This window comes from Cervus canadensis, chromosome 4 (genome assembly GCF_019320065.1).
Source record: "Cervus canadensis isolate Bull #8, Minnesota chromosome 4, ASM1932006v1, whole genome shotgun sequence".
Classification (NCBI taxonomy): Eukaryota; Metazoa; Chordata; class Mammalia; order Artiodactyla; family Cervidae; genus Cervus; species Cervus canadensis.
In genome coordinates this window covers 84,229,885-84,255,348 of record NC_057389.1, presented here as the reverse complement: position 1 = coordinate 84,255,348, position 25,464 = coordinate 84,229,885, and the positions used below count along the sequence as shown (strand labels likewise).

General features: G+C 37.0%; 1 protein-coding gene across 5 annotated transcripts in view; it reads left to right on the top strand.

Annotated features, from left to right (window-relative positions):
* Nucleotides 1-25,464, top strand: part of RAPGEF6 (Rap guanine nucleotide exchange factor 6) — a 236,880-nt gene that overhangs the window by 156,394 nt on the left and 55,022 nt on the right. For all 5 annotated transcript variants that reach the window (XM_043465975.1, XM_043465974.1, XM_043465973.1 and 2 more), the window contains 5 exons: nt 1,544-1,708; nt 5,259-5,366; nt 7,002-7,205; nt 10,176-10,284; nt 23,342-23,582. In XM_043465975.1, the coding sequence (XP_043321910.1) occupies nt 1,544-1,708; nt 5,259-5,366; nt 7,002-7,205; nt 10,176-10,284; nt 23,342-23,582 (827 nt within the window). The remainder of the gene's footprint in view (nt 1-1,543; nt 1,709-5,258; nt 5,367-7,001; nt 7,206-10,175; nt 10,285-23,341; nt 23,583-25,464) is intronic.

Sequence of the window (25,464 nt, the reverse complement as noted above, 5' to 3'; positions counted from 1 at the left end):
CTGCTTTTTAAAATACAACCTAATCTCCACAGATATCCTTCGGTGATTTACCTAATCAGAATAATGGCGTTTCTTTAACATGTCGATCGTTTTCACCCCTGATGTAGCTATGTGTGATCTGAGAACCAGATTTGAGTGACATCAAATTGTGATTTGCCTGAATGACAGACCCAATTTGGAATTCTTAGAGTGTTTTTGAAGGTGGGAGAAGAATAGGAATGACCTGTGATTGTCTTGTCCCTTAAATAGGTAACTTGAAGAGCCTTTCCTCTGACTTCCTTCTAGAGAAATGATTTACATACCTAATTAGCAGTGGATACCCTTTTTTAATCTTGTAATAATTTTTTAAACAAGAACATTGTTAGTATTAATGTATATTTGTCATGCAGTAGTTCTGGCCAATGAAATCATTAGGATGAATGCACCAAAATGAAATCTGACATTATGGGCAACAGTTGGTTTTTATATTTGGCTTAATACCTGGTTTATTTCTGTATTTGTTCTGCATACCCATTTTTTAAGATGCTGCTAGGGTTAAAAAAAAAAAAAAGATGCTGCCAGAGTAATAAATTTTAACAGTGATTCAGGAATTCAAGGAAGAGCAATAGATAAATTTTACTTTCATTCCTTTTTATAAATTGAGAAACAGGCAAGCAGTTAAACTGAGTGCATGTAAAAAATGTCTACAGAACTTCTGGTTCCTCTGGCAGATGGGAATGGAGAAACCATAGAAGAGGAAACCCCTGTTCCAAGAAGTGACAGTAATAAAATAAGCTATCTCAAACTATGTTGTTCCCATAACCTGGAACAGAAGGGAATTTAAGGATGATTAAATTTGGAAGAAAGCTTTATTTGTTTGTTTATTTTCTTTAACTCTCCCCTCTTTCTTCTCTTATTTATTTATTTTTTGCCTGTGGTGGATCTTTGCTGATGCGTGGGGGCTTTCTCTAGTTGTGGCAGTAGGGGACTACTCGTCATTGATATGTGCAGGCTTCTTATGTGGTGACTTCTCGTGATGGAACACAGGCTGTAGGTGCCCAGGTTTCAGCAGTTGCTGTGTGTGGGTTCACTAGTTAAGGCTCTCAGGCTCTGGAGCACGGCTGGTAGTTGTGGTGCACAGGCTTAGTTGCAACATGGCATGTGGGATCTTCCTGGACCAGGGGTTGAACTGGTTTCCCTTGCTTTGCAAGGTGGATTCTTAATCGCTAGACCACCAGGGAAGGCCCTCTTCCTTCTCTTTACTCAAGGTAGTCATTATATTATCCCCCCATTGCTATAATGAAATATGGATAAAACAGCTACCAGCCAAGGTAATGCTGTTGTGCGTGTTGATTCCTCTGCCTTATCTCTCTCTAAACTTCTGAGTGATGATGGAGTACATCCTAGAGACACCACCTACTTCCAGTGCTGAGAGTTTTAAAGATGAAACTTTACTTTGAGGACTTTATAGTCGAGGAACTACAAAGGGAAGTAATCAATAGGAGTTATTCGGTTCCTTAGTTACTTTTTTATTTTCTAATTCTTCCTTTGTTTTGATTTTTAGGCAACACCTGAGCGTCTCATCATGCATTTAATAGAAGAGCATTCCATTGTGGACCCAACTTATATAGAAGATTTCCTATTAACTTATAGAACGTTTCTTCCAAGTCCTTTGGATGTTGGGACCAAACTGTTGGAATGGTTTAAAATTGACAGCTTAAGGGATAAGGTTGGTTTTATAAAGGGCATGAACGTGATTTTAACCTTTATATTCCCCCAAAACCTTTTGCAGTTGACGAATTAAATGCTTATTTTGATAAGATTCAATTCACGTAAAAAATTAGTGAATCAGTAGACATATCTGGTTACTTTTATGACAAAATAGCTTGTAAAAAGTGGATTATTTTGCCTTCTAAAAGGCAGACACTGAAATCAGGCTGTGGTGTAGTTATAAATTCAGAAAATGCAGGATAGTAGTCTTGCACTTTTGGAGAAGGCAGTGGCACCCCACTCCAGTACTCTTGCCTGGAAAATCCCATGGATGGAGGAGCCTGGTGGGCTACAGTCCATGGAGTCGAGAAGAGTTGGACACAACTGAGCGACTTCACTTTCACTTTTCACTTTCATGCATTGAAGAAGGAAATGGCAGCCCACTCCAGTGTTCTTGCCTGGAGAATCCCAGGGACGGGGGAGCCTGGTGGGCTGACGTCTATGGGGTCACACAGAGTCAGACACGACTGGAGCGACTTAGCAGCAGCAGCAGTCTTGCACTTTATCAAAATACTTGGTTGTTTCAGAGGAGATCAGTAAAACATGCAAAAGTTTAGAAAGAATATTCACCAAGTACATTTTTTCAAGAGGGCTTAGAAACAATCTAAATAGAAAAACATTGATTTTTCTGAGTTAAAGACTTTATAATCATTTTAAAATTTATCTTTTTGAGTTTAATTTGTCGCTGCTGTAACGCATTTAGATGTGGCAGTGAGGGTTTTTTTTTTTTTTTCTTTTTTTGCATTTAATGTTTAAGTAGATTATCTTAATTTTTTTATGGAGTGTTCATACTTTTCAATACTAGTAAAAACTAGTAAAACTAGTATTTCATGGAAAAACTAGTAATTCAGCTTGCTGGTACATAACTACCGAAAAACCATCTCAGTAATAGGAAGTTAGTTATTTTAAGAAAAATAAAAGTAGAGCCATAATTGCCTGGCATATCTTTCTGAGTTCTAGTTTGTGCTAAATCGCTTTAGTCTTGTCCAACTCTGTGCAACCCTGTGGACAGTAGCTTGCCAGGCTCCTCTGTCCCTGGGATTATCCAGGCAAGAATACTGGAATGGGTTGCCATGCCCTCCTCCAGGGCATCTTCCCAACCCAGGGATCAAACCCTAATCTCTTTTGTATCCTGCATTGGCAGGTGAGTTCTTTACCACTAGCACCACCTGGGAAGCTCTGAGTTATACTTTAAAGGAAATAAATTAGATACAGTAAGTGTCCACAACTACAGGTTTGCCTTTACCTTGCTTTTGAAATTATATATAGTTACTTAGATTGCTGAGGAAATAAAGGCATGCTAGAGAATGAACAAAAATATGACTTAGGGACAGCTCAATGTGTAAAAGGATGAAGTTTGACCTTTACCTTATACCATATTCAGTGTTAATTCAAAATGGATCAGAGACTTAATGTAAGAGCTAAGACTATAATATTCTTCAAAGAAAAGAAGGAGTTAAAAAAAAATAACACATGACTTTGGATTAAGTGATAGGTTTTTTTAGTGCAAAGCACAGACTTGAACAATGGATATATAGAATTTCATCAAAATTAAAACATTTTCACATTAAAGGAACTATCAGGAAAAACAGAACAACACATGGGATAGGAGAATATATTTGCAAATCATATGTCTGACAAGGGTCTAGTATTCAGAATGTATAAAAAAAACTCTTACAACTCAACAACAAAAAGACAATACAATTTAAAAATAGACAAATAACTCAAATAGGTATTTCTCCCAAGAAGAGATATAAATGGCCAGCAATCACATTCCATAGGTGTTCAGTGTCATTAGTCATGGGGAATGCAAATCAAAACCACAGTGATACTCTGCTTCATACCTACTAAGATGACTTTAAAAAGGAAATATCAAGGATTTTGAGGATGTTGATGTGGAGGAAATTCCCATACATTGTTTGTAGTAATGTAAAATGGTATAGCTGCTAGGGAAAACAGCTCAGCAGTTCTTCAAAAAGTTAAACATAGAATTACTGTGTAATCCAGTAGTTCTACTCCTGAAGTGTATAGCCAAAACAGGTAATAGGTGTGCAAACAAAAGTTTGTAAACAAGTGTTCATAGTAGCACTATTGATGATGGCCCATCAACTGATGAATGGATAAGCAAAATATTGCATACTACATAATGAAATATTATTCACCTCTTAAAAAAAAAAAAGTTGGTAAAGAATCTGTCTGCAGTGCAGGAGACCTGGGTTCAGTTCCTGGGTCGGGAAGATTCCCTGAAGAAGGACATGGCAGCCCACTCCAGTATTCTTGCCTGGAAAATCCCATGGACAGAGGAGCCTGGCGGGCTACAGTCCATGGGGTCGCAAGAGTTGGACACAGAGCAACTAAACCACCACCATTAAAAAAAAAAAAAATGAAATATTGTTACATGCTGCAACATGTTATAAGCCTTGCAAATGTACTAAGTCAAACAAGCCAGTTATAAAAGATCACATATTGTATGACAAATCACAGAGGCAGAAAAGCAAATAGAAGCTGTTCTGGGCTGGAAAGAGGGCACAATGTTAGGTGACTGCTTATTGGGAGTGGGATTTTCTTTTGTGGTGGTGATAGTGCTCTGGAACTAGGTAGCTTGGGGATGACTGTACACAATTGAGAATGGGGCAGATGCCACTGGATTGTACACTTTAATATGGTTAAAATAGTGGATTTTATGTGTTATTTTACCACAATTTTAAAAGCGTATGACTTAAATTATTTGTATTGTTATGCACTTTTTTTTTTTTTAGATTTTGGAAAAATCTGGTGTATTTCTTTAGATTTATCTTGGCTCGTGTGTGTTTTCTTAATGTTCAGAATGTTTCTTAATATTCTTAATTTTTTTAAATGTTTATTGGACTATAGTTGCTTTATAGTGTTGTATTAATTTCTGCTGTACTGATTCAGCAAAGTGAGTCTGATATAAGTATACATATATCTCCCCTGTTTTTGGATTTCCTTCCAATGTTAGGTCACCACAGAGCATTGAGTAGAGTTTGCTGTAGGCACATTATTTAACTGAACATCCATTTGTTTGTTTTTAACCTTTTTGTTAATCTGTAGTACAGGTTAACAAAGTAATAAATTAATTCACAACTTTGAAAATTACAGTGTTTACGAAGGAGGTTTCAGATTTTTGTTACAATTTTGGTGAAATGGTCTCAGCTAAAGAAATACTTGACATTTGCCTGCCCTTAGAAGTTTGCCTTTTAAGATAGTATTCAAAATACACTTCCCATGTACTACTTACATGTTAGCATACAGGCTTGTCTTCTCAGTGAAAGCAGAGTCTTGGTTCTCTCTGTTACATAAGGAAGCAAAAGCTCAAACTAAAATGTTCCTCTCTGTTAGAATGAGCCTTTCACATGTGAGAGGGTGGGCAAAGGGCTTAGCCATAAAGCTCAGTTGTTCCTCAGTTTAGGACTTGCTTTTAGGACTTTATTTTTGCAGGAAGAATTTCTCTCATATAATCGTATGCTGCCTCTTCCATGTTTCCACAGGTAACACGGATTGTATTATTATGGGTAAATAATCATTTCAATGATTTTGAAGGTGACCCTGCTATGACTCGATTTCTAGAGGAATTTGAAAAAAATCTGGAAGATACAGTAAGGCTCAGAATTTTATCTTCTTCAGGGTTTGGGGATTCTTACCAATCTCTTCTGTCCCCCTGCTGAAGAATTGCAAAAACTCAGAATAGCTTTCATCTTTTCCTGTGTTGTGCGAACTTTCAAATCTGTATTCTAGACTTCGGCTCATCCTCTGCTACTTCAACCCAAACAAAGGTCATGCTTCTTCCAGAGTCTTCACTGATTTAGGCATTCAAATACACATATTTATCAGACCTACATTAGACTTTCTGAGTCTCCCTTCTGCATGTGATTTCATTTATTTTTAATATACAACACCTCAGATAGTACCCTCAAGGTCTTAACTTTCATGGTAGCTACTTATAAATCTATTTTATTCTTCGTATTAGATATAAAAACTTTGAACTGCAACTCAGTTGTCTGTTCGAAGCAACTTGAGTTTTTAGGAAATAATAATGCAGCTCAGGAGTTAGATCGCCTGAATTAACAACATTCAGACTTCACCACTTGGTAGATATGTGAACTTAGAAAGATTGTCCCACCTTGTATGCCTCCATTGTCTTATAGATAGTAGCCTCTAGGCTGTTGGGATTGTCTTGAGGGTTGTAGTGAGCTATGAACATAAGAATCTGCAAACAAAACCTGGCACGGCAGTTTTTCAAGAACTTTTACAGAGTAGAAGTGGATTAAGTTGAATAAAGAAGGGGAAATTTCAGATTGTTTTGTCTCTTTCCTTACCTCTTGGTTCCTGTAGCCTGTTCAGCAGCGCATCTGTTCTATGCAAAATGGGGAGAATGAACAGGGAACTTGATTAAGAGGCCTGTTGAGGCTCACCAACATCATTTGGTGCTTCCATTGCTGGCTATGTAAATATTCAAGGGGCTTGCTTATGAAAAATAGAAACTATCTTGCAATCATGGGATTTTTTTTCCCCCAGTAATCGAGTCAGTCATCAAATATTTACTGAATTCTGCTGTATACTCCAAGCTGTTACATAGGGTCAGAAGAGGTGTAAAACTTGGTTTCTATCCTGAGAAAAACTTTAGCTTTTTGTTATGGACATGAAATTTATTTACTACACTATTTGAGAATAGTTGAATTCTCAGCTGATACATTAAACCGATACTAGAACTTGAAAGTTAAAATATTACTGAGTTTAATGAAGATCTAAAATAATACAGAAAGATTTAAATTATAAGAATAATATTTCTGAAAGAGATGGAGACTTGCATGTGTCTGAGTATTAGACAATGTTTGGGAAGGTGGTTGAAGTCCTTTAAGGTTTTAAATAAAAGTTTAAAAATATTCTTGTTTTATGTAATAGCTAGGAGATAAGCACGATGGTAATACAGAATTTATTGTTACTTAGACTCAGAAAATGAAGAAATTTTTTATGTCATCACTGTCTCAATAAGACACCGCTTTGAAATCTTCTCTAACTTGTGATTACCTAGAAATTTTAAAAAACCATATTAAGGGATCTTATTCTTCAGAGTGCTCTAGGGTGGAACGTTTCCCTCCTTCAGTTTTATTTACCCGTACTTATATATTCTTTATTTACTCTAGTTCTGATAACTTTAGGTTATATTTTTTAAAGCCTATAGGAATAGATAATATACATTTATATATATGTTACCCCTTTCTACTTTGTAGAAAATGAATGGTCATCTCCGGTTATTGAATATTGCATGTGCTGCAAAGGCTAAGTGGAGACAGGTTGTGCTGCAGAAGGCTTCCAGGGAGTCACCTCTGCATTTCAGTCTAAGTGGAGGAAGTGAGAAGGGATTTGGTATTTTTGTTGAAAGCGTAGAACCTAGTAGCAAAGCTGCTGATGCGGGACTGAAACGTGGTGATCAAGTAAGTAAATAACAACCATTTAAAGCCTTTTTATAAGTAATAGGAGTGCTACTTTTCTGATATAATATTCTAGTAAGCATGATCAATTTAAGGAAATACTTTTGAAACCTTATTTTAGAGGTGGTATTTTTAAATGGTGTATTTTTAAAATGTGTTTGTCATATATCCATTACTCCTAATGGAAAATTTAATATAGCATGTCCAGAAACAGCCTGGTAGCATGTCAATCTGAATGGTCCTGCCCATCCTCCAAGTATTAGAAAACTCTGTCATTTGGCAACTTCACAGTATTCCAGAAAGATCAGTAAGAGAGTTAGCACCCTTGCATGTTTTAAAGGAGTAAGCACTTCTGTCCATACCACTCTAAAATTAAGTGGCCAAAGATTTACCATAAATGATGGTTTTGTTTTAGACAATGTTCACATGGTAACAAAACTATTCGGTACATCCGTAAGTAGAGTGAGCTGGTTGAGGGATTAGGAAAAGGAAGGGGAAATACAGGGAGTAAGTAGATAGGGATTTATTCTCTCCATGGAGGCATTAGTAAACTATGGAACAATATATTTTCAAAAATGAAATTGCTGACAACTTTGTTACTAAAAGAAAATACAGTTCCTAGACCTACCTCAGTCTTAGTGATCATACTAATCACATTCTGCAGAGTTAATAACTGGGAATCTGTATTTTGAACAAAGCTCTCAAAATCTCATGTACACCAGAGTGGTTTTTCTTCTAACTAAATCATTTGGGAAGCTGACTTTGTTCCACTTAAAAATTTTTGTTTGTTTATGCATGCATTTAGAATGTGACTTTATTTTACTTGTAACCAAACCATGGTGTTTTTTATTTTTTAATTAAGAAGGCATTCACAGGGATTTCCCTGGTGGTTCACTGGTTAAAAGAGTCTGTGCTTCCACTATAAGGGGCACAGGTTCAATCCCTGGTCAGGGAACTAAGATCCCACATGCCACATGGCCTGACATAAATCAAGCAAGCAGGCATGCATTCACGTTATTAAAAGTTCTGCACTTCAGAACAGTGGCTTTCAACCAGCAGTAATTTTGTCACTCAGGAGACATTTGGTAATGTCTGGAGTTATTTTTGATTGTCATGACTTGGGAATTACTACTGGCATGTAGTGGATAGAGGCCAGGGATACTGCTGAGTAGCCAGAAACACCCCGTGACAAAGCAGCCACATGGCAGTTATCCAGCCCAAATATCAGTGTCTAAGTATCAGTAGTGCAGGGAATTAAGAAACTGATATAAGTTAATCACATATTATAATAAAATACTTTAAAATTTAAGAATAAATGATATAATTTTTAAAAAGAAACTCTGACACAAAGTTTTAATGATACTGTTCTTCCTCTAGGGGAGCTTTTTAGAATAGAGATTTCTGGGCTTTACTCAGACTACTCATTAAGAATACCTAGTTGCTAGGAATTTGGAGTCATATATTTATTGGTCAAGTATTTTTTGGTAAACATGTTTAAGAATCTCATTCTTCATAGAAGAAAAAAGAAAAGAATACTCCAGAGGTTTCATTCCTGAGAGATGAGAGAAATTTATCGTTATTTTACTTTTTCCCTCAGGCCTTCCAATTATGGTTGAAATTATCTGAGATTTTCAATAAGTCATTTTTTATGACTTTTATAAGTCATTTTTTAATATTGTGAATATTCTTTTTTAAGAGTACTTTGGCATTTGCATTAAGTTTCATAAGCTTATTACTAAGAATCATTTTGCACCTGCTTACTGCTTTCATTGATCACCTCTACTTCGTCTATGCCATATGGTGCCATTATTTTTATTTATTTCACAGTTGTCTTCCAGTATTTCTTACCTTTTCTAGGACTTCTTTCAGAAAGGGCAAAGGAGTACTCTAGCTTTGTGTCCCTTGTATGTCTAATGATATCTTTGTTCAGTGGAGTATAAAAATCTTTGATCACAGTCATTTTTCTCTCAGAACATTGATATCATAGAAAGGTATCACATCATCTTAATATGGTCCCAAAGAAGTCTAAACCATTCTGTTTCTTTTCTAGGTGCCTTTGGCCACCTCCACAAATCCCCAAGAGTGATGCTTATAGAGTATTCTAAGTCCCTAGAATTCAGAATATTCAAGTGATCTGTTAAAAACAAAAACTAGATCTTTTTATTTTATTCCCTGATACTAGATGATCCATGACAGTATGTAGACTGAAGACTTTTTTAAACTCTGGAAATTTAACTTCTGTGATTTTTTTTTTTTCTTTTTCTTTTCCTAATATTTTTTTTTCCTCACTCTTTTTTATCCTTTTGAAATCTCTTTGTCAGCCCTCAAGATCTATCCTCCATGCTGCCTTTTTTCCCCTCATCATGTCTTGTCTCTTTATCCTTTTTCCTTGGAATCAGTACTTTTTGAATAAACTCCTGATGATTCTGAGGTACAGCCAGGTTTGTGAAGCCCTGATATGAATGATCAACAATATCAGATGGAACAAGAGCCCATAACTCTTGTGCTTGGTGCTTTTTGACTGCCTGATTCAGTCAGTGGCAGGAAATGATATTAGCTATAATTAGAATACCACTTTTAAATGAATTTACCTCTTTTTTAAATGCAATAAATTTGCATGTAGAATACTTCACCAAAATTTGTGTACACACACACACAGGTGATAATTTTTATGAACTGATCTGACACAATTGAAATTTTCCCTTCATATATTAAACATTATGTTTTAAATTTTTTTCCAGTATTATCCCAGAGGAAATGAACTGAAAAAAATGTTTATAGTAGAGATTTAGGAAAATACCACAATATAGAGGAAAGCTCTTAGACAGTAATTCCACTTCTCACAGATAACTATTGTTCACATATAGGTACATTTTATTTAAGTTTTATTTTTTTCACCATTAAATTTAAGGCTGCAGAAATAACTGATACTGTTTCTGTCTTTCTTTGTATTTTTTGAACACTTTCTTCAAGATAATGGAAGTAAATGGACAAAATTTTGAGAATATAACGTTTGTGAAGGCCCTTGAAATTTTGAGGAATAATACTCATCTTGCACTTACTGTGAAGACCAACATTTTTGGTGAGTTTTGTTGTAAAAAACTATTTGAGCCCTTTTTTTTGGTAATAGAAAAGCAAAAAGTCAACAATGATAAGGAGGATAGTAAAAATACTTAAAACATGTTCCTATCTAAGCTTTTTGAACATTTTAAGATCTTTAATGTTTGAATATAATATTCTGTATTCTAGAATTTTCATTTTTTATGTATTTAATTATTTTGAAATCATAGTTAAAATAAGTATACAACTTAGTCATTTGTGAAATGTCTACTCAGTATTATGTACTGTACTTCGCCTGGAAATACTCAATGAAAAATAGAAGTCATAGGCTTTATTTCTTCCTGCTAATGTGCAAATCAGTCTACTTCTAGTGAAATAGCAGTATCATTTGCCAGTTAACTGTTTCGTGGAAATGAACAAGGTAAAACATTGAAGTAATTAATCAGTGAATTACTGATTTTTAATAGCAATGTACTCTGCCTTTCTGTGTCAAACTGTTGATTCAGTTCGGTTCAGTCACTCAGTTGTGTCTGACTCTTTGTGACCCTATGAACCACAGCACGCCAGGCCTCCCTGTCCATCAGCAACTCCTGGAGTTGACCCAAACTCGTGTCCATTGAGTCGGTGATGCCATCCAACGATCTCATCCTCCGTCGTCCCCTTCTCCTCCTGCCCTCAATCTTTCCCAGCATCAGGGTCTTTTCCAGTGAGTTAACTCTTTGCATCAGGTGGCCAAAGTATTGGAGTTTCAGCTTCAGCATCAGTCCTTCCAACAAACACCCAGGACTTAACCTCCTTCAGGATGGACTGGTTGGATCTCCTTGCAGTCCCAAGGGACTCTCAAGAGAATTCTCCAACACCACAGCTCAAAAGCATCAATTTTTCAGCGCTCAGCTTTCTTCACAGTCCAACTCTCACAACCATACATGACCACTGCAAAAACCATAGCCTTGACTAGACGGACCTTTGTTGGCAAAGTAATGTCTCTGCTTTTTAATATGCTATCTAGGTTGGTCATAACTTTCTTTCCAAGGAGTAAGCGTCTTTTAATTTCATGGCTACAATCACCAACTGCAGTGATTTTGGAGCCCAGAAAAATGAAGTCTGACACTGCTTCCACTGTTTCCCCATCTACTTCCCATGAAGTGATGGGACCGGATGCCATGATCGTAGTTTTCTGAGTGTTGAGCTTTAAGCCAACTTTTTCACTCTCCTCTTTCACTTTCAACAAGAGGCTTTTTATTTTTAGTTCCTCTTCACTTTCTGCCATAAGGGTGGTGTCATCTGCATATCTAAGGTTATTGATATTTCTCCCAGCAATCTTGATTGCAGCTTGTGCTTCTTCCAGCCCAGTGTTTCTCATGATGGACTCTGCATATAAGCTAAATAAGCAGGGTGACAATATAGAGCCTTGACGTACTCCTTTTCCTGTTTGGAACCAGTCTGTTGTTCCATGTCCAGTTCTAACTGTTGTTTTCTGACCTGCATACAGGTTTCTCAAGAGGCAGGTCAGGTGGTCTGGTATTCCCATCTCTTTAAGAATTTTCCGCAGTTTATTGTGATCCACACAGTCAAAGGCTTTGGCATAGTCAATAAAGCAGAAATAGATGTTTTTCTGGAACTCTCTTCAGCAGAGGAACCAGAGATCAAATTGCCAACATCCGATGGATCATTGAAAAAGCAAAAGAGTTCCAGAAAAACATCTTACTACATGAAGACTCTTAAATTGTCTTTGATAGTTTCCAACTGTTATACTGTTTTTACTGTTGCCCTTCTCAAAATTTGAGAGAAAATCCTGTGAAGTCTAACCAAGTTGCAGTCTTTTTCAAAAGTTAAAAGAACAAAAAACCCAAATAGTAGATTAAGTTAAAAGCAGAAACTTAGACTTGCTGAATTCAAATAATTACAAAATCAAAACACACTTCAAGTACTGTACCGAAATCAGATTGATTATATTCTTTGCAGCCAAAGATGGAGAAGCTCTATACAGTCAGCAAAAACAAGACCAGGAGCTGACTGTGGCTCAGGTCATGAACCACATGATCTGCCAAAATTGCCAAATTCAGACTTAAATTGAAAAAAGTTCGGAAAACCACTAGATCATTCAGGTATGACCTAAATCAAATCCCTTATGATTATACAGTGGAAGTGAGAAATAAATTTAAGGGACTAGATCTGATAGACAGTGTGCCGGATGGACTATGGACAGAGGTTCATGACATTGTACAGGAAACAGGGATCAAGACCATCCCCAAGAAAAAGAAATGCAAAAAAGCAAAATGGCTGTCTGAGGAGGCCTTAACAAATAGCTGTGAAACGAAGAGAAGCGAAATGAAGAGAAACGAAAAGCAAAGGAGAAAAGGAAAGATACACCCATTTGAATGCACAGTTCCAGAGAATAACAAGGAGAGGTTAAGAAAGCCTTCCTCAGCGATCAATGCAAAGAAACAGAGAAAAACAACAGAATGGGAAAGACTAGAGATCTCTTTAAGAAAATTATAGAGATACCAAGGGAACATTTCGTGCAAAGATGGGCACAATAAAGGACAGAAATGGTATGGACCTAACAGAAGCAGAAGATATTAAGCAGCGGTGGCAAGAATACACAGAATAACTGTACAAAAAAGATCTTCACGACCCAGAAAATCACAATGGTGTGATCACTCACCTAGAGCCAGCCATCCTAGAATGTGAAGTCAAGTGGGCCTTAGGAAGTGTCACTACGAACAAAGCTAGTGGAGGTGATGGAATTCCAGTTGAGCTATTTCAAATCCTAAAAGATGATGCTGTCAAAGTGCTCTACTCTCTATGTCAGCAAATTTGGAAAACTCAGCAGTGGCCACAGGACTGGAAAAGGTCAGTTTTCATTCCAATCCCCAAGAAAGGCAATGCCAAAGAATGCTCAAACTACCACACAATTGCACTCATCTCAGACGCTAGTAAGGTAATGCTCAAAATTCTCCAAGCCAGGCTTCAGTAATACATGAACCATGAACTTCCAGATGTGCAAGCTAGTTTTAGAAAAGGCAGAGGAACCAGAGATCAAATTGCCAACATCTGCTGGATCATTGAAAAAGCAAGGAGTTCCAGAAAAACATCTATTTCTGCTTTATTGACTATGCCAAAGCCTTTGACTGTGTGGATCACAATAAACTGCGGAAAATTCTTAAAGAGATGGGAATACCAGACCACCTGACCTGCCTCTTGAGAAACCTGTATGCAGGTCAGAAAACAACAGTTAGAACTGGACATGGAACAACAGACTGGTTCCAAACAGGAAAAGGAGTACGTCAAGGCTGTATATTGTCACCCTGCTTATTTAGCTTATATGCAGAGTCCATCATGAGAAACACTGGGCTGGAAGAAGCACAAGCTGCAATCAAGATTGCTGGGAGAAATATCAATAACCTTAGATATGCAGATGACACCACCCTTATGGCAGAAAGTGAAGAGGAACTAAAAATAAAAAGCCTCTTGTTGAAAGTGAAAGAGGAGAGTGAAAAAGTTGGCTTAAAGCTCAACATTCAGAAAACTACGGTCATGGCATCCGGTCCCATCACTTCATGGGAAGTAGATGGGGAAACAGTGGAAGCAGTGTCAGACTTCATTTTTCTGGGCTCCAAAATCACTGCAGTTGGTGATTGTAGCCATGAAATTAAAAGACGCTTACTCCTTGGAAAGAAAGTTATGACCAACCTAGATAGCATATTAAAAAGCAGAGACATTACTTTGCCAACAAAGGTCCGTCTAGTCAAGGCTATGGTTTTTGCAGTGGTCATGTATGGTTGTGAGAGTTGGACTGTGAAGAAAGCTGAGCGCTGAAAAATTGATGCTTTTGAGCTGTGGTGTTGGAGAATTCTCTTGAGAGTCCCTTGGGACTGCAAGGAGATCCAACCAGTCCATCCTGAAGGAGGTAAGTCCTGGGTGTTCATTGGAAGGACTGATGCTGAAGCTGAAACTCCAATACTTCGGCCACTTCATGTGAAGAGTTGACTCATTGGAAAAGACCCTGATGCTGGGAGGGATTGGTGGGGGCAGGAGGAGAAGGGGACGACAGAGGATGAGATGGCTGAATGGCATCACCAACTCAGTGGACATGAGTTTGGGTCAACTCCGCGAGTTGCTGATTGACAGGGAGGCCTGGCGTGCTGCAGTCCATGAGGTCACAAAGAGTCAGACACAACTGAGTGACTGAACTGAAATGAACTGATGTAGTAAGAAGAAAAAAAATTATTTACATTATTTAGGTTGAATTTTGAGAAATAAGAGTTGAATTTAAAAGCTCTTCCTATGGAAAAGTGTGCATGTATGTTTTCCCCCACTTTGGCTTCTCCTAATACTGTACTTAGTCATAGTGAAAAATGAAACATTTGGTGTTTTTCCTCTTTTCACTTGAGTCCCTTTTATTAAATGATGTCATGCTAAAGCTGGCATATAACAGTCTATTAGCAATTTACAAATATTGTATAAGCACACTTATTTTTAGCATAGTAAACCTATGCTAAAAATTCATTGTTTTTGAATTTCCTAGACTTTGGGCTAGTATCTAGAAATACCAACTTTTGGGTTAAACTGAAAGGATTCTGATTTTGAAAAATATGGAAGCAGAGGTTATTCTGACACTTAAAGCAAATTAGTTTCTCAATTCCGTTTCTGCAGCTCTGTTTCATAGGTTTAAAAAAATCAGTATCTTTAAACTTTTTTTGTTCCTGGCATATAATAATTATTAACTAGTATCAAATGCGGTTGTGTATAAAAACATAGAGATAGTATAATGTAGTGGTTAACACCATAGATCCTGGGAAAGAAAATTGATCTGCAGGATGCAAGAGGAAGAGAAACCACAGCCTCCGAACTCTTTGAATAATGCGAAACAACTGCCCAAAGAACCCTAAACTGAATGTTGCAGAGCATGAGTTACGTGGTGCTACAGAAGGTGGCCCATTCCCTCAAGACCTCCCTACTTGCCCCAGCCAGAGTGTAGTCAGCTAACATTCTCACCATGCAAAATGCCGAAGAGTATCTCAAAGGAATATAAGTAAAACATTTGCTGAAATGAGGTATTTTAGTCTGGTTGTGATGCCTGGAATAAAGTCCCAGTAACTCTGGCATTACCATGAAAGACAGTTACTGAGGAAAATAAGTCTTAAAGTATTCAGAGACATATTTTAAGTAAAAAAGACAAACACTGAGTAGAAGGAAAAAATAAGTTGAAGAAATCACCTTTATGGAACAAAAAAGTACAAAATGCAATGAGTACTATTCCAAGAGATCTAAAAGAAAATATGAAGAAGAAAGTATTTAAAAAACAATGGCAGAGGCCATGTCAGAAGAAAAATCAGGACGTGACTCCCAATTCAAAGAGCCACCTGTAATCTGAGCAAAGTTAATTTTAAAAAACTTGTCAATTTACTGTTTCTGGTATTGACTGAGAACAACTAAAAGGGCTGGCTAGTGAAGAGCTACCTGTTATTAAACAGAGAAATTAGACCTCAGTGAGGTAAACTGGAGCCATTATCTGCTACAGAGCATTTACCAGTACAGTACAGGGGAAGTGACTAAGAGACTGAGCCTTTTTTTTTTTTTTTTTTTGGCAGTAGACTCCCAAGAAAAGGGCAAAGATTTGGAATCCTGCAGTTGCTAAAAGCACAGACCTGGATGTGTCTGATCCCTTACCACTCATCTAAGACTGTACCCTCCCCCCGAAAAGGATGTTTTTTCCCCAGGGCTATACTCAAGGCAACATGAAACCTGGATGTGAATATTATAGCGCAGACCAAAAAGGACCGAGAAGAAGCCTAACAAGGGATGGGAAGGGAAACTCCTAAAGCTCAGAGTTAGAAAATTCCCACAGTTGGTTTTTTTTTTTCCTGCACTCTTGTTTTCCCATTCTCTCAGGCCCCAGCCTCCAGGCAATCCAGTGGCATTGACTCACAAAACGTTCCTCACCCCTTAGTGGAGCCCTGGCTTCAAGAAAGCAAGGCCAATGTCACTGCTCCCACCCCCCCACACACACACTGTCCTCTTCCACTTGGCCCCTGAGGCACTGCAGTGGACAGTTTGGAGGCCTAAGGAACTAGAAAGTGTACCAGGTTGATAACTGACATGAAGGAAGCAGTCCCATAAAGTTGTTTATGAAATCCTAGGCTCACCCACGTCCTATAGGTACATGAATCTGATTGTATTTAGCATATCATAGACGTTGAGAACTCGCACAAACAGACCTCTACCTACTCAGGTCCCAGCCTGACCACTAGGTGGTACAAAGTGGACACATCTGCATAGCACTGCAGTGGCTTTGAAAATTAAACACTGAAACCACCACTCACAGGAGGCTAAGCAGAAATACCCACATTGTCCATAGGTTGCAAATAGGACTCAACAGTTTTAACAGTAGCAAGGAGTCCTTGTTACAGTTTTCTTTGTATTTATTTTTTATAGGGTTTCCTCAGCATTTGAATTTTGCATTGATGTTACTTATCAGTTTTCAAAATTTCATGGCCATTATTAATTACTACTGCCCCTCTTTCTTTACTTTGCATGTGGGAAATCAGTCACTTATATGATAGAATATTTGTGTCCCAACTATTTATTACATTCTGTTCTGTTCTTTCTAACTAGCTTTGTGTTTCAGTTTGGATATTTTCCAATGACCTGTGTTTAAGAAAGTTACACCGTTTTCCGCTGTACCCAGTCTAATGATAAATGCATGCCTTGAATTTAATTTTAGATATTTTTCAGTTCTGGAATATTCACTTGACTCCCTTATAAACTCCAGTTTTTGTTGCACTTCATCTTTTCATCCATTTTATCTCTTTTCCTCTGTGTTCTTCAATGTAAAGATTATAAAATCCTCGTGTATCAACTCTAACATATGGATTATATTTTACTCTCTTTTTCCCTCTGGCTATTTTCTTTCCTTGCATCTTAAAATTTTTTATTGTATGCTATACTTTCTATATAAAGAAACCTTAGTAAAGTTCGTGTTTTTTTCACAGATAGGATTTGCCATTTCCTTTGTTTAATCACATAGAGTAAGGGGAATTGAGCCGGGTCAGGCTGAGTTGCAGAATTACTTAGGCTGTGTCCATTGGTTTCAGGTTGACAACAGACTCGTCATGTGCTTGATGTAGGCCCCTTCTCTAGTGGAACTTGGTCTCTAAGCAGAGACTGAAAAATGTCACTCTGCTTTTTCACCCTTGTCTTCCCAACCACTTCCCTACCTCCAGTCTCTTGATTCAGAATCTGGTAGCTTTGTCTCCTTTTTTATAATTCTTTCCTTCAGAGATTTTGAGCCTAGCTCTTCAGCTTCCCACCCCAAGCCAATTAATCTGTTTTGTGTTTGTTGGATGTCTCTCCCTGTTGTGTGACTTTGTTTCCTGAGTACCATGAAATTCTAAGAAATTTCTAGCCTCATACCTTGTCTTAAAATAGAGATATTTCTTGAAGAGAAGTGACACTGCTTTGGTGCCTCTCTGTGTTCCAGTTTTCTTGCCATTACTCGCAGCCATCAAAACTTCTTTTTCCTCTAGGAGTCCCTCTCCCTGGTCCTCACCTCCTGTTTATGTTTAGACTCAGCAAATGTCCCCAGAGAAGAAAACAGCTGGCAATCTCTGTTTACCCTCTTCCTGCTCTGAAGTTTGCATTCATCTGTTCCTTACTTTCTGCAACTTTCTAACATCTGTAAATATCCCACCACTCAGATAATTTATGCTTAGCATTTTAATTATTTAATAAAAGTAATACATGCATGTTTTACAAATTATACTAAAGACAGACACCCAGTGGGACCATATTGTGTGTACAGTGTGTTATACCTTTCCACAGTAGTTCGTACTGATTTATTTCTTTTGTAATTGTTACTGCATCAAATTCCATCACACTGTTACCATAATCTTTTGATCTGGTATTTCATGTTGCTGGATGTTTTAGGATTGTTCATAGTTTTTGCTGTTTACAATGATGTAATAAATATCCTTTGTATTTATCTTTTATGTTTATGTAGATATAGCTATAAGATAAATGTCTCTGAGTGGAATTACCTTTATAGTTACTTTGGTTTTACTTTCTTAAAGTTCCCCAATCTATTTATAAACTTCATTCATCAGTGTATAGGAATGCCTCTGCAGTGGGTTTAATAAACTTTTTAGTTTCTGATATGCTGCCTTTAATAATGAGGGAAGTTGAGCACCTTTTTTATGTGCTAACATTTCTTTTTTATAAACAGTCTTTTCACTTGCCCATTATATGTTGAGTTAATCATCTTTTATTGATTTGTTTGAATGTCTAATAAGTAGAGAAAAGTTTTCTTTTGTCTAAAGGTTGCACATATTTTCCCCAGGTTGTCTTTTGACTTTCCATGTTCATTTGTTTTGCTAGTGCGTGTAAATACACATACACATATACATATATATAGAGACTAAGAAATCTTTAGTCTTTGTATAGTCAAATTTATTAAGCATTGCTTTTATTCTTGGGCACTTTCACCTTATGTTCATATATATCATCTAATATTGATGCTTAATGGTTTTCTAATTATGTTTGTTTGCCATCCATTATTTTTTGTTCCTCACTATTTTTTTAGTTTAACATAATCATTTCTTTATCTACAAAGCATGTGTTGCAGATTTTTACTTATATACGTAAGTCCAGTAAAGATACAAACTACCTTGTACACTCTTGAATCACCTTACATACACTCTGCAGCCAGAGATATCTGCTGCCTGTAAATTCCTGTTGCTCTTAACAGGAAGTTCAAACACCTTACAGTACCTTTATCAGGCCCTTTTTCTAGCTTGTTCTTCAGTCACCTTTTTTCTTGAACTTTCCTTCTGCCACACATGCTTTAAACTTGAGATTTCCTCTACCTAGAATTACTCCTCCTATTGCCTTTGCCTAGTTAAAATCAACTCACTTTACTGATCTCTTCTTACATGATGACTTAATGAAGGAAGATTTTCTTTTTCTTGCTGTCTTAACTAGTTCCTCTAGTTGTGTTCTCTCTGATCCATTTATCATTGATTGTATGTTTCATAACTGAAAGAATCTGTAGGCATCAAGCATAGTCTTCAAAGGTCAGTAAATATTTTTGGAATGGATCAGTATCTTGACTTTAGCTCAAAAAAGCATTTTTATTTTTACCACGTGATTTAAAGTTAATTTTTTTTAAAAACTGCATTGTTGTTTTCAGTTGCTGAGTCGTGTCCGACTCTGTGACCCCCTGGACTGCAGCATGCTGGGTGTCCCTGTCCATCACCTTCTCCCGGAACTTGCTCAAACTCATGTCATTGAGTTGATGAGGCCATCTAACCATCTCGTCCTCTTTCGTCCCCTTCTCCTCCTGCCTTTGGTCTTTCCCAGCATCAGGGTCTTTTCTAATGAGTCAGCTCTTTGCATCAGGTGGCCAAAGTATTGGAGCTTCAGCTTCAGCATCAGTTCTTCCAGTGAATATTCAGGGTTGATTTCCTTTAGGAATGATTGGTTTGGTCTCCTTGCAGTCCAAAGGACTCTCAGGAATCTTCTCCAACGCCAGAATTCAAAAGCATCAATTCTTCAGTGCTCAGCCTGCTTTATGGTCCAACTCTCACATCCATATATGACTACTGGAAAACCATAGCTTTGACTATACAGACCTTTGTTGGCAAAGTAATATCTCTGCTTTTTAATATGCTCTCTAGGTTGGTCATAACTTTTCTTCCAAGGAGCAGGTCTTTTAATTTCATGGCTGCAGTCACCATCCGAAGGGATTTTAGAGCCCAAGAAATAGTCTGTCTTTGTTTCCATTGTTTCCCCATCTATTTGCCATGAAGTGATGGGATGAGATGCTATGATCTTAGTTTTTTAAATGTTGAGTTTTAAGCCAGCTTTTGCACTTTCCCCTTTCACCTTCATCAGCAGGCTCTTTAGTTTCTCTTCGCTTTCTGCATAAGAGTAGTGTCATCTGCATACCTGAAGTTATTGCTATTTCTCCCAGTAATCTTGATTCCAGCTTGTGCTTCATCCAGCCCGGCATTTCACATGATGTACTCTGAATATATGTTAAATAAGCAGTGTGGCAATATACAGCCTTGACATACTCCTTTCCCAGTTTTCAACCAGTCTGTTGTTCCGTGTCTCGTTCAAGCTTTTGCTTCTTGACCTGCATACGGGTTTCTCAAAAGGCAGGTAAGGTGGTCTGGTATTCCCATCTCTTGAGGAATTTTCCAGTTTGTTGTAATCCGCACAGTCAAAGGCTTTAGCATAGTTGTTGAAACAAAAGTAGATGTTTTTTCTGGAACTTTCTTGCTTTTTCTGTGATTCAGCGGATGTTAGCAATTTGATCTCTGGTTCTTCTGCCTTTTCTAAATCCAGCTTGAATATCAAGTTCTCCATTCACTTACTGTTGAAGCCTCGCTCGAAGGATTTTGAGCATTACTTTACTAGTGTGTGAGATGAGTGCAATTCTACATTAGTCTGAAGATTGTTCGGTATTGCGTTTCTTTGGAATCCAGATGAAAGCTGACCTTTTCCAGTCCTGTGGCCACTGCTGAGTTTTCCAAGTTTGCTGGCATATTGAGTGCAGCACTTTAATAGCATCATCTTTTAGGGTTTGAAACAGCTCAGCTGGAATTCCATCACCTCCAGTAGCTATGTTTGTAGTGGTGCTTCATAATGCCCACTTGACTTTGCACTTCAGGCTGTCTGGTTCAACGTGAGTGATCAGACTATCTTGGTTATCTGGGTTATAAAGATCTTTTTTGTATAGTTTTTCTGTGTATTCTTGCCACCTCTTCTTAATATCTTCTTCTTCTGTTAGATCCATACCATTTCTGTCCTTTATTGTACCCATCTTTGCATGAAATGTTTCTTTGCTATCTCTAATTTTCTTGAATAGATCTCTAATCTTCCCATTCTATTTTTTCCCTCTATTTCTTTGCATTGTTGACTTAGGAAGGCTTTCTTATCTCTCCTTGCTCCTCTTTGATACTCTGCATTCAGATGGGTATATCTTTCCTTTTCTCCTTTGCCTTTCACTTCTCTTCTTTTCCCAGCTAATTGTAAGGTTCTTCAGATAACCATTTTGCCTTTTTTGCATTTCTTTTCCTGGGGATGGTTTTGATCACCACCTCTTGCACAGTGTTATGAGCCTCCATCCACAGTTCTTAAGGCACTTTGTCTTACCAGATTTAATGCCTTGAATCTATTTGTCATTTCCACTGTATAATTGTAAGGAATTTGATCTAGGTCATACGTGAATGACCTAGTGGCTTTCCCTACTTTATTCAATTTAAGTCTCAATTTTGCAATAAGAAGTTCATGATTTGAGCCACAGTCAGCTCCCAGTCTTGTTTTTGCTGACAGTATAGAGCTTCTCCATCTTCGGCTGCAAAGAATATAATCAGTCTGATTTTGCTATTGACCATCTGGTAATGTCCATGTGTAGAGTCTTCTCTTGTGTTGCTGGAAGAGCGTGTTTGCCATGACCAGTGCATTCTCTTGGCAACACTTCTTAGCCTTTGCCCTGCTTCATTTTATACTCCCAAGGCCAAACTTTCCTGTTACTCCAGGATCTCTTTACTTCCTCCTTTTGCGTTCCAATTTCCCTATGATGAAAAGGACATCTTTTTTTGGTGTTCGTTCTAGAAGTTGACCTATCTTTGAAAGGTGACTCCTAAAGGTTTCCAGTTTCTTGAAGACAGAAAATGTGCTTTTCATAAGCTTGCAATGTACTTTGGTAATGTGATAACATCCTGGTTGAAACTTTCTAAAATGGTCAAGTCAGTAATTAAATACCAAGCTGTTTATGTTGTAATGTGTCAGTGGCTTTCTTTACTTGTGTCTTACTAGTAAGTCCTTTGATGTTCTAGGAAACTATGGATTTTTTCCAGAAGTAACAGAAAAGATGACAATTTCGTATGTTTGAGATTTCAGTGGGTACATTTATATAATTTATAGCTTCTCTTTTATAAAGGTACAGAGTCATACTACTCATAGCTATACTTCCTGTTAAGCCGAGGTCTGAGTCTTGGGTGGCTAAAGACCTGCATGTTCAAAAGCATGCAGCCACCATCCCTCCCAGGTATCATCAGTCTTCAGGAATGTTGTCTGCTACTTTAGCATTCATTTTTTAATTTTTTTTTTCTTCCCCTCTAGCAGTTGATCTGTCTTCTTTGAGAACACATTTAGGACAGGAACAGCCAAAAAATAACTATTGTGACATTAGTTAATGAAAAGCAGTTCACATAGATTTTCCTAACTGGTAAATGAGACACCAGAAACTTGTAGATATAGAGCTTTATAAAGATTTATCTTTGTTTTATCTCATCCCAAGAGGTATAGGCCCTCTTATAAGATGAAAAACTGGATCTCAGCAAAGCGATTGCTGGAAAGGCAAGTTCTCCACTGTGCTTGCACCCTCCTTGAGGATGAAATATAACTCATCAGACTTTGGATTGATAGAAAGTTATCTACAAATGCTTGGTTTTTTACTTCAGACCACTGTAGTAAATGCTCGTTAATGACTTTCACTTGACTGAGTGACTTAAGTCTCACAGATGTTACATTGAGGAAATTGCCATATATTACAAAATTTAATATTATTTGTTTCTGGTAAAAGCAGGTCCAGAAGGGCTCTCTCCCTTTTTTGTATTTTGATGGTTAAAGTTTGCAAAATGAGGCCTGACTTGTAGTACTTACATCTCATCTCAAATGATAAGGGATAAAATATAAATAATAGAATCTAAGTACCTTTTTCTATAAAATCTGGGTTGATTAGCAATTATATTGTTTATTACCTAAATTGGAGCCTGTGGACTTTTGAAACATGCTGGCAATCTGCCCACTTCGTTTTTGTTTTCACCAGTGAATTTCTTTTATCACTATTGATCAGCATCAGAATTACAGTCAGGTATAAAAGATGAAAGTGAATATAGCTGATTAATGAAGACTGAGTGTAAATTTAATAATGCAGTGGGATTTAATGAATAAGGCTATGAAAGGCCAGATGATAGAAAACAACTATGTTTATCTAAAATCTATCGTTGATATAAAAACTTTCTAATGAGAAGAAATGACAGTTTTTTTTTTATCTATTTTCACAGTGTTCAAAGAGTTACTTAGTAGGACTGAACAAGAAAAATCTGGTGTTCCTCATATTCCCAAAATTGCTGAAAAAAAAAGTAATCGACACTCAATCCAGGATGTACCAGGAGATCTTGAACAGACATCACAGGAGAAAGGAAATAAGAAAATAAAAGCAAATACTGTTTCAGGTGGAAGAAACAAAATCAGGAAAATTTTGGATAAAACACGATTTAGTATCTTGCCTCCAAAACTATTTAGGTAGGTAATGACAATCTCTGTAATGTAGGCATTTTCCTATTGACTATGAAGTTTTTTATGGAAAAAGGGAAGTTGGGTCACTTTTAGTTTTTATACAGCTATTGCATCATGCAGTCTACAAGCAGTCCATAAATAAGTAAGAATAAATTCTAAATGTCTCATCACTTCCATGAAGTTATCATTGTTAGATTATATAGTCTTCCATTAGCCTTGATCTGAATTTTAGAAAAGACTGTTCATTTTATTTTATGAAATCTTTTTTTTTTTTGGTATATTTTTGGTCCAGTGTCAGTCCCGTGATCTACAAATTTGAACATCTTAAAACTTGAGACCTATTCACTGATACTATTTTTTTTTTTTGTCTTTCAAATCTTTCTTTTATTGCACTATTTATCCCCTCTTGAATTCTAAAGCTAACCTTTTTAATCAAATCTATTTCTGTTTTAAAAACAGAATATCGCCAAATCTGAGTAGAACCTCAGGATTTTAAATGCAGATTAAATTCTTAAAATACTGATAAAATGAATCCAGTGTCATGACTGGGAATTGCTCTAATACATATTATATCTGTGTATATTTTTATAGTGTCCACTTTCTAAAGTAATCAGAAAAGTTATAATTAAATACATTACTTAGCACATAGTTGTCACTCAGTATTTGCTGAATTAAGGCAAAGAATCACTGAAAGGAAAGAGCATATTTAAAGAAAATACTGAGCTTGTCTCTTAAGAGTTCTTTGTATTGTGCCAGGTGATAATTACGGAGCAGTAAAGAGGTAGTCCCTGCCTTGAGGGGATTCATAGCAGGAACCCTTTATTCTTCACACATTTATCATAAATTAGGCACAATATCCAGAGATAGAAATAGTGAAAGTAGAACGAGGTTTTTACCCTGTAAGAGCTGGTCATCTAAAACGGAAAATGAGCAAGTGGTCCATTATAGTGTGATAATTATTTTGATACGTACAAAGGCAGAAACAAGCTTGGTAAATTTGGGTAGACTGTGTTTCTCAGTGCATAACTAATGATGAAGCATGATAGATAGGTTAGTGAATGACTTTGAATATTATGCTAAAGATATGGACTTCATGTCATAATAGGGGGCCATCGAAGACATGTGACGTGGTAAGATTTACTCTTCTAAGATCTTTTAGCTGTGGTAGTGGTTTGGGGTTGACAGTGCAACACAGTATAGCAATAACAGCAAGAAAAAATAGAAACAAGGTGAATGTCAGCTCTTAACTTTTACTTAAAGATCCTTAGGAATTTCCTGATCAGAAAATGCTTCATCAGTTTTTATTTTCAACTCTGGGAAACACATTTATTCTTAATTTAATTTGGAGCTCACAGAAAATTGAAACATCCTGAGCTGTGTTCATAATGTCTCTTGTTTTTAGAAAATTTATTAGTCATTCTTTTTTGTGTGACTCTTCTCCTTGAGGCTTTAAAAAAAATCATAACTTTAGAAAAATTCTTTTAATATTGAGCATATTATAGTATGATAGCAGCATGGGAAACACTTTTATGTAAGAATAAACTTTTTCTCACAAATGAGATTTCAATAAAGACAATATCAGAGGGACCAGCTCACACTGAAGAGATTGGGGACGGTTTGGGGTGACCAGAAGTCTGCATGAACACGCTGAGGGAAAGGAATGGAGGTTCAGAAGGGAGAAGAATTCACGCAGGGAGATCTCAGGAGTGATGCCCAGAGCTCCATTTCCAGAAGCCCATGGGTGTTTGATCTGGAAAACATGCATTTCCTGTAACAGAGTCTCATTTTGCACACTTGGTGGCACAGTTGTGACATGTGTCATCAAAAGCCGAAGAACACCATGACTGCAATTAGTTTGTCACATTTCACCTAGCTATATTCAGTTGTC